General features: G+C 43.2%; 1 protein-coding gene across 4 annotated transcripts; it reads left to right on the top strand.

Moving 5' to 3' along the window:
• The first annotated feature begins 9418 nt into the window (after nt 1–9418).
• Nucleotides 9419–16027, top strand: LOC122569399 (MAGUK p55 subfamily member 7). Of its 4 annotated transcripts, none has more exons than XM_043730387.1 (11): nt 9419–10193; nt 10753–11039; nt 11109–11240; nt 11886–11912; nt 12666–12833; nt 12964–13035; nt 13187–13311; nt 13385–13509; nt 14129–14305; nt 14437–14780; nt 14865–16027. In XM_043730387.1, exons 1-11 carry the CDS (start codon nt 10151–10153, stop codon nt 15039–15041), a joined length of 1677 nt encoding a protein of 558 aa, XP_043586322.1. In that variant the 5' UTR covers nt 9419–10150; the 3' UTR covers nt 15042–16027. The 4 variants fall into 4 exon arrangements, with proteins under 4 accessions (XP_043586322.1, XP_043586320.1, XP_043586321.1 ...); XM_043730385.1 differs by having other exon boundaries at nt 14003–14305; XM_043730386.1 differs by lacking the exon at nt 11886–11912 and having other exon boundaries at nt 9421–10193; nt 14003–14305.
• The last annotated feature ends 829 nt before the right edge of the window (nt 16028–16856 follow it).

Here is a 16856-nt window from a genome sequence, read left to right as displayed (position 1 = left end):
TGGACAAGAAAGGGGGGAAAGGGAAAGATCGTGGTACGTGTAAGTACTTGGTCCGTCCTGTGCACCGTATGGTTCTCGCGATGGCGAGTCGGTCACGAATACCTAATCAATAATTATTACCGCGATACTCTCTATTTTTGCGTCCTGGCCCCCTTCGCCAGTTCTGCCGGCGAAACGTTCGTTTGCCGGAGACCGCGAACCCACCGCCGCTCTCTCACCTCCTTCTCCTCCTCCTCCTCCTCCGCCTCCACCCCCTTCTCTCCCTCTCTCCCCTTACACCCCTCCTTCTCCTCCTCCTCCTCCTCCTCCTCCACCCTCCATCTCTTCCTCCGTTTCTTCTCCCTACGTGCACCGTGCCGCCATATTTGCATATTTATAAGGGAATGTAATCGCAGAGCTCGGTTTTCGCCGCTCGTCGCTCGCTACCGTGGAAAGAATTCTCGCAAGATGGCGGAAAGATTCGAGGCAGACATGCGATCCGATTTCCTGTGCTCTCCCTACCGATGCCCTGCCGAACAACAACGTATCATCAGCCCTGTCGATCTAGAAGAAACAATCGTTGTTTCCTCCGCTGCCGCGCGTCCCTTGCCATCCCGGAAACACCGGAAAGCACAATCGGCCAACGAATTCTTTCGAAACTCCAGCAACACCTCGACGGACGCGACGGCGCGTTCTTTCAGCGGACGCTGCTGCGTTCTTTTTCCATCCTCCGCGTTGCACGGGAACCGATCGATCGTAGGCATCGTAGGCATCGTTGGCCGACGAGGCGGCCTCTCAGGTTTGCTTTGCAGTGTGTAAACAGGCAGAAAAGAGGACAGAGGGGAACATTGCGTTCGCGCTCGAGGGACGAACCGACAGAGACAGAGAAACAGAGAGAGAGGGAGCGAGTTAGGGAAGAAACGGAAGAAAGGAAACCGGAGAGAAGGATAATCTGCTTGTTCGCACAGTTCTCCCGCGGCTTCGTTGCGTCTAGATAGCATTAAAACCGTTTCGGTTCTATCGTTCGACCGATTTACCGGCCAACCACTGGATAAGTGGCAGTTGCTGCGCTCGCACAACCATCCAATGCAACTCACCGCATCGCTGCCGCTCGCTCCGCTTGCTATTGCCATTGCAGTTGCAGTTGCAGCAGCAACAAGCCGCGAATAAGGTGCCGCGTAGCGCGAAAGTGGCGAGTCACGATCGACTCGTTACCGACGATGCTCTCAGTGGTATCGCGAATACCACGAAATCACGAAAATCATCCACCGTCGAAGCGGACCGGTTTCACGTCTTCCTTTCCCTGTCGCCCATTCTTCTTCTCTAGCGCGCTTTCTAGCTGGCGCTTGCTCTACGTCGTTTCGCGGATTTCGATCGACGGATCTATCGCGACGTTCGACGAGACGTGGTGCGTCGTTGAAAGGCGGAGAAGCGTGATTGCAGTGGCAGGATCGGCGGTCCGGCTGGGCGTTCCTCGCCCGGTCGAAGGGGACAACCCCCCGATATTTGCGTTCATTACGCGTACAATGAAATGTACGCGGTTATCTTTGTAAGTTGGTTTGAAAGGAAGAGAAAGCGCGGCGAATGGGGTAGGAACCCCGGGTGGGCAATTTCGCAGATCGGAAATGAAATTTCGATCGATGAAACAGCCTCGTCACCGCCCGCAGAAATCTAACCTACGATTCGCATTAAGCGGCAATTTCTGCGCCACGGGACACCGCACCAACTCGTCGGCGAATCCGACGAAACGCACGCGTCAAGCGTACGTTCGCGAACGCAAACGAAGCAACTAGTTTTCACTTTTGAAAGGCACGTTGTTTCGAGATGAGACGACTGCTAGCGATCGCAGTTGGTATCTGCGACTATCGCTACGCGAGTCGTTGCTTCACTCGCTACTCGAGAGAATGAACCTCCCGGGGGAGCAAATCGACGGGTGGTTGGAACCCCGGTGGATAAGAGGAAAACGCGATTATTCGGTTAAGAGATGGATCGCTGGGCCGGTTCTCCAGTCAATCGTCGACTGAAAGCCGAACGAAAGGTTTCGCGTAGCACGAAACGAGTATAAATCGGATTGGCGACGCGACAAAGGCAAATGTGTCTCGATTACGCGAGTAATCGGCCGAAAACCAAACTGGTTGACGTTGCGACACGCGACATTGTGAAAACCGCGTGATCAAGCAAATAAAAGAAAAGCGATGGAATGTTCGTTGTTGCGCATAGCATCCGAATACCTATTACTATTTACATACAATCGAATCCACCGCGCATATATTTACATACTACGTAAATAGGTCGTCTATGAACAAGGCCAGCGAATATGTTATACAAAATATTCGCGCGATCGCTCTCTCTCCGCGCGAAGAGATCGCATTAGCGTAGAGAGAATCCGCGCAGAGAAGCCAAGCTAATGGAAAACCGACGACAGCCGACTCGGAGAAGGTCGCTAGGTGGCAAATAAAACTCGCCTACCTTTACAACAATATCATCGACCGCCAAATGGCGACAGCCAAACGGCTACGTTTCTACGTCAAACGAGGGGATTAACGTATTCCAAATGTATTTTTGGGTCGTTATCGATAATTGTTTAGAAATAGAAAATTGAATTTTTAGGATTTTGTCAATACCAATCCCAATGACAAAATCAGCAATCACTTAGTTGCCAACCTAATAATTTTTTTTCTTTATTTGAATGAATTTTACAATCGATTCTCATTGAAAATTATAAGTAAAACCTAACAATTACTTCAAGAGAAACTCTACACATTTTATTTTGTATATCCGTGACCTGGAGACCACTGTTAAGAAGAGAATAGAATTTAGTGAAACGAAAAGTTGGAAATAAGAAGAGGTCCATATTATTGTGCCGTTGAATATAAATTTTGTTTTGGATTACAAGGTCTAGAAACAAAAGAGCTATAAGTAGATTACTATCGCTGTTTCTTACAGCCTTCACCTAGAGCTTCCAGGTTAACTTTTTGTTAATGTCCTTTGCTATAAATATATGAACGTGATGCCAATCAACCTTCTTCTTCTATTGTATTCTAACACTGTAAGAGTGAGGATCTGGATCAGCATACACTATACTTATACTACCTTCAATATATTTTTCTATAATTAGGTTGTTCGAAAAGTTTCTTTCGTTTTATAAGGAAATAATAGACGCACAGTGTTTTTTGTTTTATATTAGTTTATCGAATTATGCACGAACATAATAATAGAAATATAACGAAATGGATCATATCTAATTCAATAAAATAATATAAAACAGAAATTGTTGTTCATCTATTATCACCTTATGAAACGAAAGAAACTTTTCGGACAACCTAATACAAATTCATCCACTCGTTCCTCTATCAGTTAACCTCAACAGATATAAATAGACGAACGCGCTGCCTAGGACAGTGGAATAGTCGAGTAGTTAAAGAGTAGAAGAGTTGAATTGTTATAGGAGTTTTAAGCGGCATACACTGTCTCCGTACTTGTACTTACAGTGATTTTGATATAATTAACTGTTACAATTTTATCACTCGTCTCTTTGTTAAATAAACCAACGCGTTTAACACTTAACGCTCCAAGTGTGCCTCTCGAGTACCACCGATGTGCGGCGCTCTACTTCAAATGCATTTTTGGGTCGTTATCAATAATTGTTTACAAATAAAAAATAATACTCTACAGTGAGTTACAAGCGATCAGTAAAGACAGTCAGATCTAAACCTGCTTTTATCGTAAACCCATCTATTTCAGTTACGTCGAGAAGAAAAATGAATTATCTTTGTGAGGAAAATATAGATAGTGACGATGACAATTTTGATTTTCGCATCTATAATAATGTAGCTGTCGACTTGGAAAGCAGTTATAGTGAGAGCAGTGATAGTGATATTCTTGTTGCTGGAAGAAGAAGAAAAATAAGAAAACTTTCATCGAGCGAGGAAAGTGCAGATGATGGAGACCCATAGGAAGAAAATCTAAGCAAAAATATTTGTAACGTAAGATCTTCTGATTGGCAGGAAATTTTTGAGAAAGATATCATTCCACAACGATATGAATTTTCGACTGGTAGAAAAACTCCTGGTCCGCGGGTACGCAACTTATGCGAATCTATTCAGTACTTTCAATTATTTTTTAGTAATGCCGAAAGGGAAAAGGAAGAAGTGTCTTGTTTATTCGCCAAAAGCAAGTAACGCGATAAAAAAACAAACAATTTTCTACTGTGAGACCTGTGAACGCAAACCCGGCTTGCATCCCGATGAACGTTCTCAAAAATTCCACACATTACTCAATTATGATTAATACAAATATTCTAATCAAAATTATATTACTTCTCAGATGAACAAAGGTTGTTTTCAATGACTTCGATATTATTATTTGCGTCATTGTAGCATTTCAAACCTGACGCTTAAAAACTTGCAAGTCCAAGTATGACGAGAACAAGTTGCAGTTGCCGGTGGATATTCACAATAAAAAATTAAGGTTGACATTAGGTTGGCCGAAAAGTGTCTTTCGCTTCATAAGGTGATAATAGATGAACAACAATTTCTCCTTTACACTATTTTAACCCATTTCGTTCTATTTCTATTATTATGTTCCTGCATAATTCAATAAACTAATACAAAACAAGAAACATTCCGCGTCTATTATTTCCTCATAAAACGAAAGAAACTTCTTTTCAACCTAATATAATATCGGTGTTGATTGTATCGGATCACGGTGGATGCTAAGAACGAGAAAAACTACAAACAACGCATCGGTAAGAGACGATGGAGGCGAGAAACGACGAGGGATGATGAGGCGAACGAAGGGCGAACAGGCGCGACCAGACCTCGTTCTACGTTATGTTACATAGCGACATATCCGAGCGCGACGATTCTAACGCGTGACAGAGAAAAACGAAACGGCAAGCGGAGGAGGAGGAAGAAGCGGAACGGACACGGGACTGTCGGCACGACAGCGAGCAAGACAGGCGAGAGAGTGCGAGCGAAACGGTGAAAGGATAGTACAGAGGGAGGATGGGCAGACAGGCGAGAAAGAGAGGGTGCGAACGCGTTGCATCTCGAGCGTCGGCAGGTTATCCGGGGGCGAGGGTGGCACCACGGGCATTAAATATACACGCTGATTTGTCGTCCGCGGATTGTCACCTCTGATAGCTTTCATTTTGTTGTATATCGGTGGCGGGCGCGCTCGCCCCGCACGCGCTCCGCGCTTTTCCACGTAATTCGGCCCGCTTGATTGACTTTTGAGCTGGCCTTTATGGCGATATTCGTTGCGCCAACGAATGCGCCAGCGCTCGAATCCGTTCCCCATCCCGCCTCCCCCTCCCCCTTCCGCCTCCCTAAACGTCTCTAGTAGATTTATCGGACAGCGAACGCGTGTCCTGGCGATTTTTCGTTCGGTCCGGTCATAGCCCGTCATCGAAACCGTGACGCCTGCCCGTCTACCTTTTCGTCGCGCGATCACAGCCGGAGGCGGCGCGCGGTTCCCGCCAACGCGCAACGTCCTTCTTCCGACAGGTTTTCAAGCGTTTCGGACGCTCGTGTCAACCGTGTGAACGCGACCGACCGAAGGACACGCGCCAATTGCCACGGATTGACGCGTTTCCATCGTTTCGTAACGTCTAATTTTTGGCAAGTTGAACGGGGTCGATGACGGAGATCGCTGGATACGAACGCTGGTCGCGACTCGTCCAACGAGATGGTCGCCGGCGACGGCGGAATTTGTTCGCGGTCGGTGCACCGGTTCTCGCCAATCGCGAACGCCTCTGAGCTGTTTCATCAACATCGTCGACCTGTCTTTCAATAATCGGTAATCGCGATCGCGTATTTGTTTAAAGTGGCAGGAATTCCGTTGGTATTGTCCGCCGGCGAAAACAACGCTCGCGCTGGCCGCGCGCCGCTTGTATTCCGAGCACGACTCGTTGCGTCGCGCGGAGAATAAACGTCTTTCTTCGTTTCGCAGAAATTCCGCCCTCTGCGAGCGTAAATGTCACATTTGTCGCGAGAGATCGATCGGCGATCGCGTCATTTCCATCCTATCCGACGTCGTTCGCTGAATTCTCCGCTTCCTTTCAACCTAATCGCCTCGTTCGCGTAACCGTAGTAGCTTCAAATCCGCCGCAACTTGTTTGAACTGGCGATTCCGTCGTTGAGACGAACAAGAGCAGGACGTAAGACTCCTTCGTATCTACATGTGGCTCGTTCCAGTCGAACGTTCAGAGACGATAAAACGAGAAAGAGAGAGAGAGAGAAAGAGGAGAGGCAGAAGTTTCGGCGATCGCGGTGCTCCCGCGAAGAAAGTAGAATCGAAACGAGGGCAACGAGGGAGGAGGACAGAAACGGAGAACGACACAAAAGGGTTCTCCAGGTCTCGCGATAACGTTACGCGGCGGTTATTGGAAATAGTCTGGTCGATCTACCCCACCGTGAAATACACACAGCTCGGCGAGCCTACGTCATACCTTGGCGTATGTACATTATTCATAGCCATCGGTGAAAAGGGCGCCAGCCGCATTACGTATGCCACGGGTTATTATGCCCTCTAAATGTTTAATGTGTTTGCCTTCCTTCTCTCCGGCCACCAACGTGGCTTTATGTTTTACTAACTAAATTACTATTTTTTTCTTTTTTTTTTTTTATTATTAGTTCTTCGGCGTTTACGTTGGTTCGGTCGATTCGTCGTCCCTCTCTTACCGTCTCTGTCGTCTTCTCGCTCTCTCCATCCCGTTCCCCTTCCTCTTTCGATAACCTCCGCCTTATTCGATAATCTCCCTCTACTTTCTCGCACGTGCCGACTTCTCTGGATATCGTAAATTTTTATACGCCGCCCCTCGAATATTTAATCGTCGTCTTCTGTTTGCTCTCGTTGCACCGTAATTTGCGTTAAACGTTGCATCTAAGAATATCGCGCGGATGGCGGAATGGTCTGCTCGGCGGATAACTCTAGTAGGTTTGGTGCAATTCGAGCGCCCAATGGCGGAGAGGGAGGGAAGAGTTGTCGTGAGCGAGCGTGGCGCGTGAACGAAAATGCTTTCGAAAAAGCAAGCGATTCCGCGAGCGTGGCAAGAAGCGTGCTTGTTTACAGGATTAATATCCGACGAGCGTTCCTTGAGCCGGAGGATGCGGGACGAAGGATGGACGAGGTCGTTAAAACCGCGAGTGCTAAAACGCGCAACATGGAAACGCGAAACCCGCTGCAAACTTTGGAATTTACTGCTCGACATATTGGCTGCGAAAGCACACGAAATTAAGGCTAGTAAAACACTTTCCTGACATCTCTTGCACCCCTTGCCCTACCCCTTCCCTACCTACCCCACGGATACTCTACCTCCCTCGCAACCCTCTCTCCGACTACGGCTTGACATTCGACATTCAACTTTCCAACGTATTACATATGACTCGCCAACGATATGCTCCACGATAACTTTTCTCGTCGATTCGTCCACTTTCGACAACCGCCTAACGTGCTTTTCTTCTGCACGCTCGATTCACCGATCCGTCAATTCTTCACTCTCTTCCTTATATTCCACGATTCTTTGTAACTTTACGACGTTTCTTTTTATGAATGTTAAGTATTCTTCCTAGATAAGGTTAGATTAACAGCGTGTCGTTACTTGTATCGTTAGTCGATATCCTGTTACTTGTCAAAGACAAGACTAACCAGGTTTTCGATCTTCGACCGTATTTGAATTTTATCGCTCTACTACGCTTTCTATACTAATCCTAGGGTAATTCACGGATATCCGTTGTATTTACACGCTTTAGATATCCCTGCGAAATTTTCGACTTCTTTTTCCAGATTCGACCAGATTCGATAGATAGTTTTACGTTTTGTACCGTTCGACGTTTTTTCTCGAAATTTGCGTAAAAATCACGTATAGTGGAATGCGTTAGAGAGAAACTACTAGCGCCACCTGTCGTCTCAAATAATAATTGCAATTTCAACCGCAGCCGATAATGCAGGTAATCGGCTAGTGTTTCCTACCGACCATCGTCTATCTTAGTACAAATTAATTGCGTTTTAAAATATACATAAATACATATACAATAGCGAATGAAAAATAATAGGGAAAAACGGGTAAAAATAAGAACGAAAAATCAAGGAACTTACCGGAACGATGAATGAAAATAAACAAGGGATACAGAAGTAACTGTAACAGATGAAAAAAATTGATTCAAATAAAATATAAATGGCAACGTGGATGTGTTTTAATAAATACAACATATTAAATTGTTGTACACAACTTTCTTTATTACCAACATATTTCGTGTAATTATTTATTTACACATCGTATTGGGAAATAATATTATCGATAAAAACACGCTTAATTGGCGATATACAATTTATTTCTGCAAAGAGTGTATTTCAAATTGACTCGAAACTGGTTACAGTTGGCGGTTTCAATGAACGTTACCGAAAATTGTTAAAACTTGGTTTTATTCTACCTAAAAATATTTACAAATTCTCGAATACGTCTTCGTTTGTAATACGCTCGTAAATCTACTACAGATTAGGATCGAAATGTACAAACCTATCGGTCAGAATTCAGAAATAATCATCTATCGCTAGGGAATCGACAATAAATTGGTCATCGTCAAATTTGGAAAGATCGAGTTTATGCACAATTCGCGGTACGCAACCACTTGTGGATCGTAGCCACGAGAGATACATGTGTAAACGTCAGCGAACGCGGTTTCGTTGCACCCGCTGCAAACCGATAAACTTTCGACGTTAACGAATATCATCGTGCAACGATACTTGAAAACAAATACTGAATCGAACGATCTTAAATGGTTGTGAATTTTTATAGAAATTTCGACCGAAATCCGTGTGTCAACGCCATGTCAAATTTTTAACTAGTGTTACTTGCGTAAAGTAAAAAGAAATCAACGATCTTACCAAAACTTTTCAAAGAGAGGATTACAGACTGTTTATAGTAATCTTCGATGAAAATTTCACAAGGGAAAAACGACACAAAATTCACAAAATATTCCGAAGCTAGCGGCGAGACGTTTCGTGTGGACAACTGCATGTATACACAGTTGACGGTGCTGCCGCTTTCGATACGACGCCAACCACCAGAAACAAATTTACGACCGCGCTTTTTCGAATCGTCTTACGAATATTTCTATCGAAACTCGATACTATAGATTATAAACGATCGTTTTGTAATTATTGTTCCTCTCAATTGCGTACAACAGCTTTTATAATAACTTGTTTTATAAAAACATGTTACATTCGTCTTTTTCATTTATTTACTACATCAAGACGGCACCCGTTTCATGTAACTCTCTTGTGATAAAACGTTAAAAGTAGAAAATAACTCGTTGGCTAAGATAGAACGGTTAGGATATTTTCTACGTAGCCTCTTCCCTCTCCGCCTCCCTCACCCTATCACGCTCTTTACGCTTTATGTTTTGTCTCTTTCCTGAACATTGTGACGAAGAAGCGAGGAGACCGAAAAGGAAAGGACTAATAAGGGAAGAATGGAAAAAATAATCGGGAAAAACCGATGAATGTGAGAAAAACATAGAAGCGATATCTCGAAAAGCAAAGTATGTACTTGGAAAAAGAGGGATGGAGAGGTAGATAGGAAGTACAATGTATAAACTGGAAGGGCGAGGGAGAGGGAGAACCTCTAGGTTGGACAGTGGAAGAAACAGTGCTGCCTTTAAAGATGGCCACCCGACGCAACGCGCCGTATCGCGTCTATGTCGAAAAATGATCGAAAACCCTTATCGAATTACAAATACTGACTAAATCGAATTGTACAGTGATCAGAAAAACGTTTGATACGATCGTTCGGTGACTGTTGGGAAAGATGTTTGGTGTTGCAGAGTGTTTGGTCAACTGAAAACCAAAAGGTTGACAAGATGCGAGACGAACGGGTCAGTCTAGCGGTGGTAGTCATCCTACCCCGTGTCGAGTGACAGTGGCTTACGTAACGATTATTCTCGCTATGATAACGATACTCCAGCCGCGAATGCGAAACAAGAAACTGTTTTACCGGGTTATTCGCGGCGCTGCGCACCAATCCGCTAGAAATACGCATCGCGGCTGACCTGATTACTTATTCTCTGTCGTTCCGATATCGTACCACGCGACTGTTCGAGTATATACACCCTGCTACCTTCTAATCCAGCACGCTCGGAAATAATATCGGATCGCGTTTTGATAAATTATGACAGCGGCGCTCGTCATGGAAAACACAAATTGGGATTCTGGTGAGTAGACTACTTTACGTGTGCTTTGTCACGATCTGCCTGTCCTTTCGTTTATAGTTTATATCGTTCTCTCTTTTTAGTATTTAAGCATTGCCTTCTAGAATGTCATGAATTACAATAATCAGGATAATATTTGCGATTTCGGGATGTTCACCGGTTTGATAAACGCGATATTTGGGAAAAATAGAATCGTACCGTTTTTGTACCGTTTGCGCTACATCTATTTTTACCTGGCAGCAACTTCTTCGACAAAATGTCCGAGTTGACTTGCTGCTGTGTTATTAAAACGGTAGATTATCACATGCAGGTGTTTGCAGAAAATTCATTGATCGATCGGAGAATACACGTCTTGTAAATTCGATACTTCCAGAAAAATATCGAAATACATAGATATAGGTACTGGTTGAAAGATCGTGGCGCGATTTCGCGAAAGAAACATCTGAACGTGACATTTTTTGCGCAGGCCCTCATATTTAAATTTTGCAATCTCTCTATGTCACATCAATAGAAACCTTGCCGGTATTCGTTGAACGATCGTTGTTTCTTTTTTCTTTTTCAGCGTTATCCAAGCTGCTGAATTCTCTACAGGAGAGCAAAAGTGAAATACCAAGTTGTACCGACGAGGAATTCGGATTCTTGAGCGAATTGTTGCAATCGAAGGAATTGAACGCTTTAGTGAATGTTCATAATAAAATTTTGAACAATGTCAAGGACGACAAATTTTTTCCTGTACTCTCCAATTCCATGGATATCGACATCGAAGTTCTCGATCTGTTATCAACAAAAACGCACATTTCCAAGGACTGCAAGGAACTTTTCCATTTGCTTCAAAAACCACACATACAGGTAGCGTACTCGCGGCGATTAAAAAGGTAGTATAGTCAACCGAAAAGAAATCGAGATATTTTGTCATAGGGCTTGTTGTGCGCTCATGACGCGGTCGCCCAGAAAGACTATTATCCCCGATTACCGGAGATTCCTCTGGAAGTCGACGAAGACGAAGAGACGGTCAAGATCGTACAGTTGGTGAAATCGAACGAACCTCTGGTACGTCAGATAGGTCGCACGTGTTCCGTGTTCAATGTTTATATTAAAGTTTTTTGCTCAATTAACACGATAAGAAAAGAGGAAAGCTTGATAACGTAGTTCGAATTGATACTCATATCTAATGGAAAGAGGTTGTGTGTCTCTATATATAGACATACGTATAATTATACAATATATATGTATAATATTTTGTATATATTATACATATAACTATATTCCTCATTCTCAGTTTCCACATACCGGTATAGGGTGACACATCGTAATATTTTCCCACGAATATCTTTCGCGCTATTCGTTATTTCGGGCAGATGTGCAAGACGAGTTCCATCCTCGTATCGTAATACGTTTGTCTGCCAAGAAGGATAGTTCTGTTTTCTCGAAAGTTACCTTGTATTTACGCGAAAGTACTATAATAGGTCACTGCCTGTGTATGCAGAAAACAAAGAATGAGTAAGAACATAACTGTTTTGAAGTAATTACAACAATTTGCATGGGACTTGATCTTGATTAATCCTTTGTATCGACTTAGATACCTCGTGTTCCTGTAACAAGTATCGTAGTATCGAATACGTATCGCTCGCGCGATATTCAATACAGTTTCTTAAGTAATCACGTGTTTCTTTCATCGTCAAACTTGCTTCGAAGTGTGGCGCCGGCGTTGAACCGATCGTGGTAAGTCGACTTCAAGCCGAAACATGTACAGGCCTGTAATGCGTTCCATGCGTATCTAGCGATACGCAAAACGATTTCGTAGTGTTTCGTTTAATCCTGTTTCTTTCGTTTCAACTTATCAGACATCTAGTCGCTAGAAAAATTTTTATTTTCTGACTCTGCGATTTCCCCTCTACACCGAAATGAACGGAGATCGTGTTAAACTAGGCTGTAAATAGAACGCTGTTCATTTCCTTACACACAATTTATTAATTTTGCTTATACCTTACTTTATACACCGTGCGTCCGTTTTAATCCTCGTTGATTTATGTTTTTTTGTTTGTTATTTTTGCTTGTGAATAAAACAATTTCTCTATCATAACAACTGTACCTTGTGTTATTGTCCCGCATGTCCTTGTGTTGAATGTGGAAAATCTCTCGAGATAAAATTCAACGATACGGTGCGTAGCGTACCGTTGAAAGATTAATCTGTATTTTTGCATTTCCACGATCGTGAACGATCTTCCGCTGTCGATTTATCTCGAGATATTTAAAAGACGCAGAGCGTAGCCGTTGAATAACGCTTGAAACGCAGTCATGTACAAGGAACGTACAACGTTATAAGCGTCGACTGCTTCGATCGAATGTGTGTTTATGCCTTCGCGATGAATTCTCTTTGTTTTTATTTATTTTTTTTTAAGAAAAACGAAGGCACTACCTAACACGCTCACCTCGCAACCGCAATCAAAATATTAGTTTACACGTTGACAATAGGGGGCGACCATAAAAACATGCGAGGTCACCGGCAAGATCGTGATAGCGAGAATAATGCATGGCGGTGCCGCCGATAGATCCGGCCTCATTCACGTTGGCGACGAAGTTTGCGAGGTCAACGGCATCAGCGTCGAGGGAAAGACTCCGAATTGTGTTCTTAAAATATTGGTAGGTCGCAGCTTCTATTTTATTCTCGCGACATGTACTACTTTATCGATCGATCTGTACGCTGCAGATTCCTGATCGAGATTTATCGCACGAAAGATGCATATATGTATAGCGTCATGTTCTCTTTCAGCAAAACTCCGAGGGTACGATTACTTTTAAGATAGTGCCTGCCGATAGTAAAGGGGGAATTCGTGAGAGCAAGGTACGTCCTAAAATGCTAGGTTATTCGATCGATGATCGATTCTGGTCAAATAGGAAGGAATTTCTGACCGGCGATTTCCACTTCTAATATCGTTTAATATAGTTGCTGACAATTTTATGTGCATTTAATATCGTTGTGACAATTTTAATAGGTACGAGTTAGAGCGCACTTTTCGTATAAAGCTGCCGAAGATCCGTACATACCTTGCAAGGAGGCTGGACTAGATTTCTCGAAGAATGACGTTCTCCACATCGTCAGCCAGGATGATGCTTATTGGTAGGACTGGAATTCTTGTTTGACCGTGCAGTCGATACTACGGTACATTTAAATTATTTTTTATTGAAATTAGGTGGCAAGCTAGACGAGAGGGTGACCGAAATATGAGAGCTGGCTTGATCCCCAGCAGAGCCTTACAAGAAACACGAATTATACTTGAGAGGCAACAAAAAGAGAAGACCGACGATGACAATATAAGTAAGTGACGGCGTTTGCAACCAAGCATAGATAAAATACAACGCTTTAAAATACGATGCTGTCCTTGTTTCCAAAACGCGATCGGATCACGTCATCGATTACCGATTGTGATCGACGATCCATGTAAACGCAGTGCAATTGGTGAAAGCGTTTCGGAAATTCTGACGTACGCTGAGCTACGATCGCCTTCGTAATTTCATTTAATAATCTCTGTCATCTTATTTGCAATCTTTGATCTCATCGTCGCGTCTGAAACTTAAATCTTGTTTTGTTATATCGTAATTAAGAGACACGCCATCTGTTAGCAACACGTGTTTGGTAACCACGTACGATGTAAGATGGAGAAACGACTCGAGACGAGGATAGATTGCAATCTATCGTAGTAGAGCGTTAAATAAGAATCGTGGCCTCTAACACGGAAACAATCCATGATGAATTGATCTCGGCTGCTCTTCTTAACGAATGTTGGCCTGACGACCTAACCGTCGGTTAGGCTTGTGTTCTGTTCCAGTGCCTTTGCCCGCATTGTGCCCCCGTCCCAGTACCTCTTTACACGCCTCGTCTACAAAGTGCAACTTGCAGGGAGTAAAAACTAAAAAAATCATGTATGACGCTGCAGAGAACGACGATTTCGACCGGGAAGAAATACTGACCTACGAAGAGGTCGCAAAGCTCTATCCGAGACCGGGCCACTACCGGCCGGTGGTTCTGATCGGGCCACCGGGTGTAGGCAGGAACGAGCTGAAGAGACGGCTTATAGCCACCGATCCCGATAAGTACAAGACACCTGTTCCTTGTAAGTTTCCATTCAACTTTTCCATTATATTGCTTTCCTTGTTTTAAGTTAACTTTACTCAGCAAACAATCAAGCAGCGTTACTTACCTTAATCGTTCGTTCTTTGATGAAATTCTTGTGACTGGCTTCAGATACCTCGAGACCACGGAAACCAGGTGAAATCAACGGTGTAGAGTATCATTTTGTTACTCGAAAAAAGATGGAAGAGTATATCGAGTATGGCAAGCTTATAGAATACGGCGAGTATAAAGGCAACTTGTACGGTACTAGTTCCGAGAGTGTTAGCTCGTTGATAAACGCCGGATACGTGTGTCTATTGAATTCTCACTATCAAGCCCTGAAGATGCTTCGAACTCCGCAGACAAAACCATATGTGATATATATAAAGCCGCCAAAGTTCGAGATATTGAAAGAAACGAGGAACGATGTTAGAGCAAGATCGACTTTCGACGAAAGCAACTCTCGGGGCTTTACGGTAAATCAAAAATTCTTATCGGCAATTGTGTACGTCCTACGTTTTCACCTAATCAACATAGGATGATCATTCTATCGTTTGCAGGACGAGGAATTTCACGAAATATTGTATAACGCTGCGAGAATCGAATTCCTTTACAATCATCTGTTCGACGAAGTGATTGTAAATGCCGACCTCTCGATGGCGTTCGAGCAACTGGTTAACGCTGTTCATCGAGTCGAGTCGGAACCGCTTTGGGTACCTGCTTCGTGGGTTCAATAAATTTCGCTTCAATCGATGGTTCACGGAGAAACAGAAGAAATCCTTGGGAACGTTGCACGTTCGATGCCACGACGTTCGGCGGATGTTTTTCTCCAAATTTTCCAAGCTGTACTTTTTTAGCGAAGCGCGTCCCCTTCTTCCTCCTCTTCTATAGCATTTCAAATTGACGCGTATTCTCCATGAGACTAATATCGATGCCTTTTTGCCCTTAGATATTTATATACGTGTTTGATACGCGTCGATAGTTGTGAAACTCGGCTCGTCTTGTTTATCACATTGTTTTCTCTCTCCTTTTTCGATCCGGGCATATTACTTGTTCTTCGAATTATACGTACGTATAGATATATGTAGATACACGTCGACCGGTACATAGCACGTAACTGGAAGGGAGAAAGTCGTTCATATTTTTGCAGCGATCTCGTTTTTAAGCGCTCGAATTAATCATTTTTCCACCTTGTTTTCTAACGTATCATCGGGCACGATGCGCGATCCTAGAATTTTTACTGCCACGAATCGAAAGCATCTCGCGGCGAAGGAGGAAGCATTGCTACGGGGAAATTTAAAAGAAGGCTATTGAAGAGAGAAATGGGTGAAACAGTGTTAAAGTTATTATGTAATTTTGGGATCAACGATTATAAATGGTAAACCTCACTGTGACGAGTCGAAAAATTCCTTCGAAATTTGGTAAATCGAAACTTTGAAATGTTAAGCAATTGTTGCCACCACTCGTGACCTTTGATCCCAGTTGTTGTTGATTATTGCCAAATAAGTATCGTATACCTAGAACACGATGAGAATCACCTTAAAGTTTTATTGTATTTTCCACCTGATCAGCATTGCCACGATATTGCTATTTTTTTCATAATTAAAGGGCTGCCAGAGCATGAGCAAGATTTATGCACGCTATACTCTACTGGCGTTGCATCAAATAGTTCATCCTCGATGTAAACTCTATATGTTAACGAAATACAGCATTACACTTTCAAGTACGTAGTATTGTCTTTTCCCGGTTTTTCACCATTTCCAAGACCATTTTGCGCGTATCTTTCGGTCGATGATGTAACGATGACGTAATATATGTATATTAGCTTGCCTGTTTTACGCGACAGACAAAAATCAGAGTACATTTGAGAAAGATGGCTTTGTCTTTAAAATAATGTCCGGCATGGAACAACGAAAACAAGAACTCTAGTATCGATATTAAAACTCGGGAAAAATCTACGAAATGACGAATTAGGACGTAAACTACACTGAATAAATTGCATGCGGATAATTCCTTTCTTTTCATCGATAAGACGCGGCGTCACGAATATGCAGTCACAAACGCTCTCCTTTTTGCGCATCGTACTATATAAGTTTCTTTCAAAATGGTATTTGTTCGTTGGTCATCAGTATCGCCGGTCAATAGGATAACGCTCTTATGAATATTTATATGCAAACTTTTGCGTTTTCGCGCATCGATCTCTGTCGATTCCTGTTTTTCAGCGCGTTTCGATGTATTCCGTTGGCAACTAAGTGATTGCGGATTTTGTCATTACCACCTAATGAGGTGGTAACTATCAATCCGCAATCACTTAGTTGCCAACCCAATACCTATCAATAATCTAAAAAGTATTAAAACGAAATGTTTTTATCTCGACATTTTAGGACCACGTAGTCGATGTACGTGTTGCTAATTAATCGATTATTTTACATTCGTAGGAAGATATTTGAAAACGAGAGCGCGCGCGCTCCTCAACCGGAAAGCATTGGTTCGCGACAGACCATTTTGGAATTATATCCGTGTAATACGTAAGGTTTACCGCGAGTCGCCAA

Source organism: Bombus pyrosoma, linkage group LG7 (genome assembly GCF_014825855.1).
Source record: "Bombus pyrosoma isolate SC7728 linkage group LG7, ASM1482585v1, whole genome shotgun sequence".
Classification (NCBI taxonomy): domain Eukaryota; kingdom Metazoa; phylum Arthropoda; class Insecta; order Hymenoptera; family Apidae; genus Bombus; species Bombus pyrosoma.
This window is presented reverse-complemented; position numbering and strand designations above follow the sequence as displayed.

Excerpts from the sequence above, each read along its gene's own strand:
- LOC122569399 (XM_043730385.1), top strand. The coding sequence starts at position 10,151 with ATGACAGCGGCGCTCGTCATGGAAAACACAAATTGGGATTCTG. Across the intron at positions 11,241-11,885 it reads TGAAATCGAACGAACCTCTG|TGTGGCGCCGGCGTTGAACC; the intron begins GTACGTCAGATA and ends CTTGCTTCGAAG. Across the intron at positions 13,036-13,186 it reads GGGGAATTCGTGAGAGCAAG|GTACGAGTTAGAGCGCACTT; the intron begins GTACGTCCTAAA and ends CAATTTTAATAG.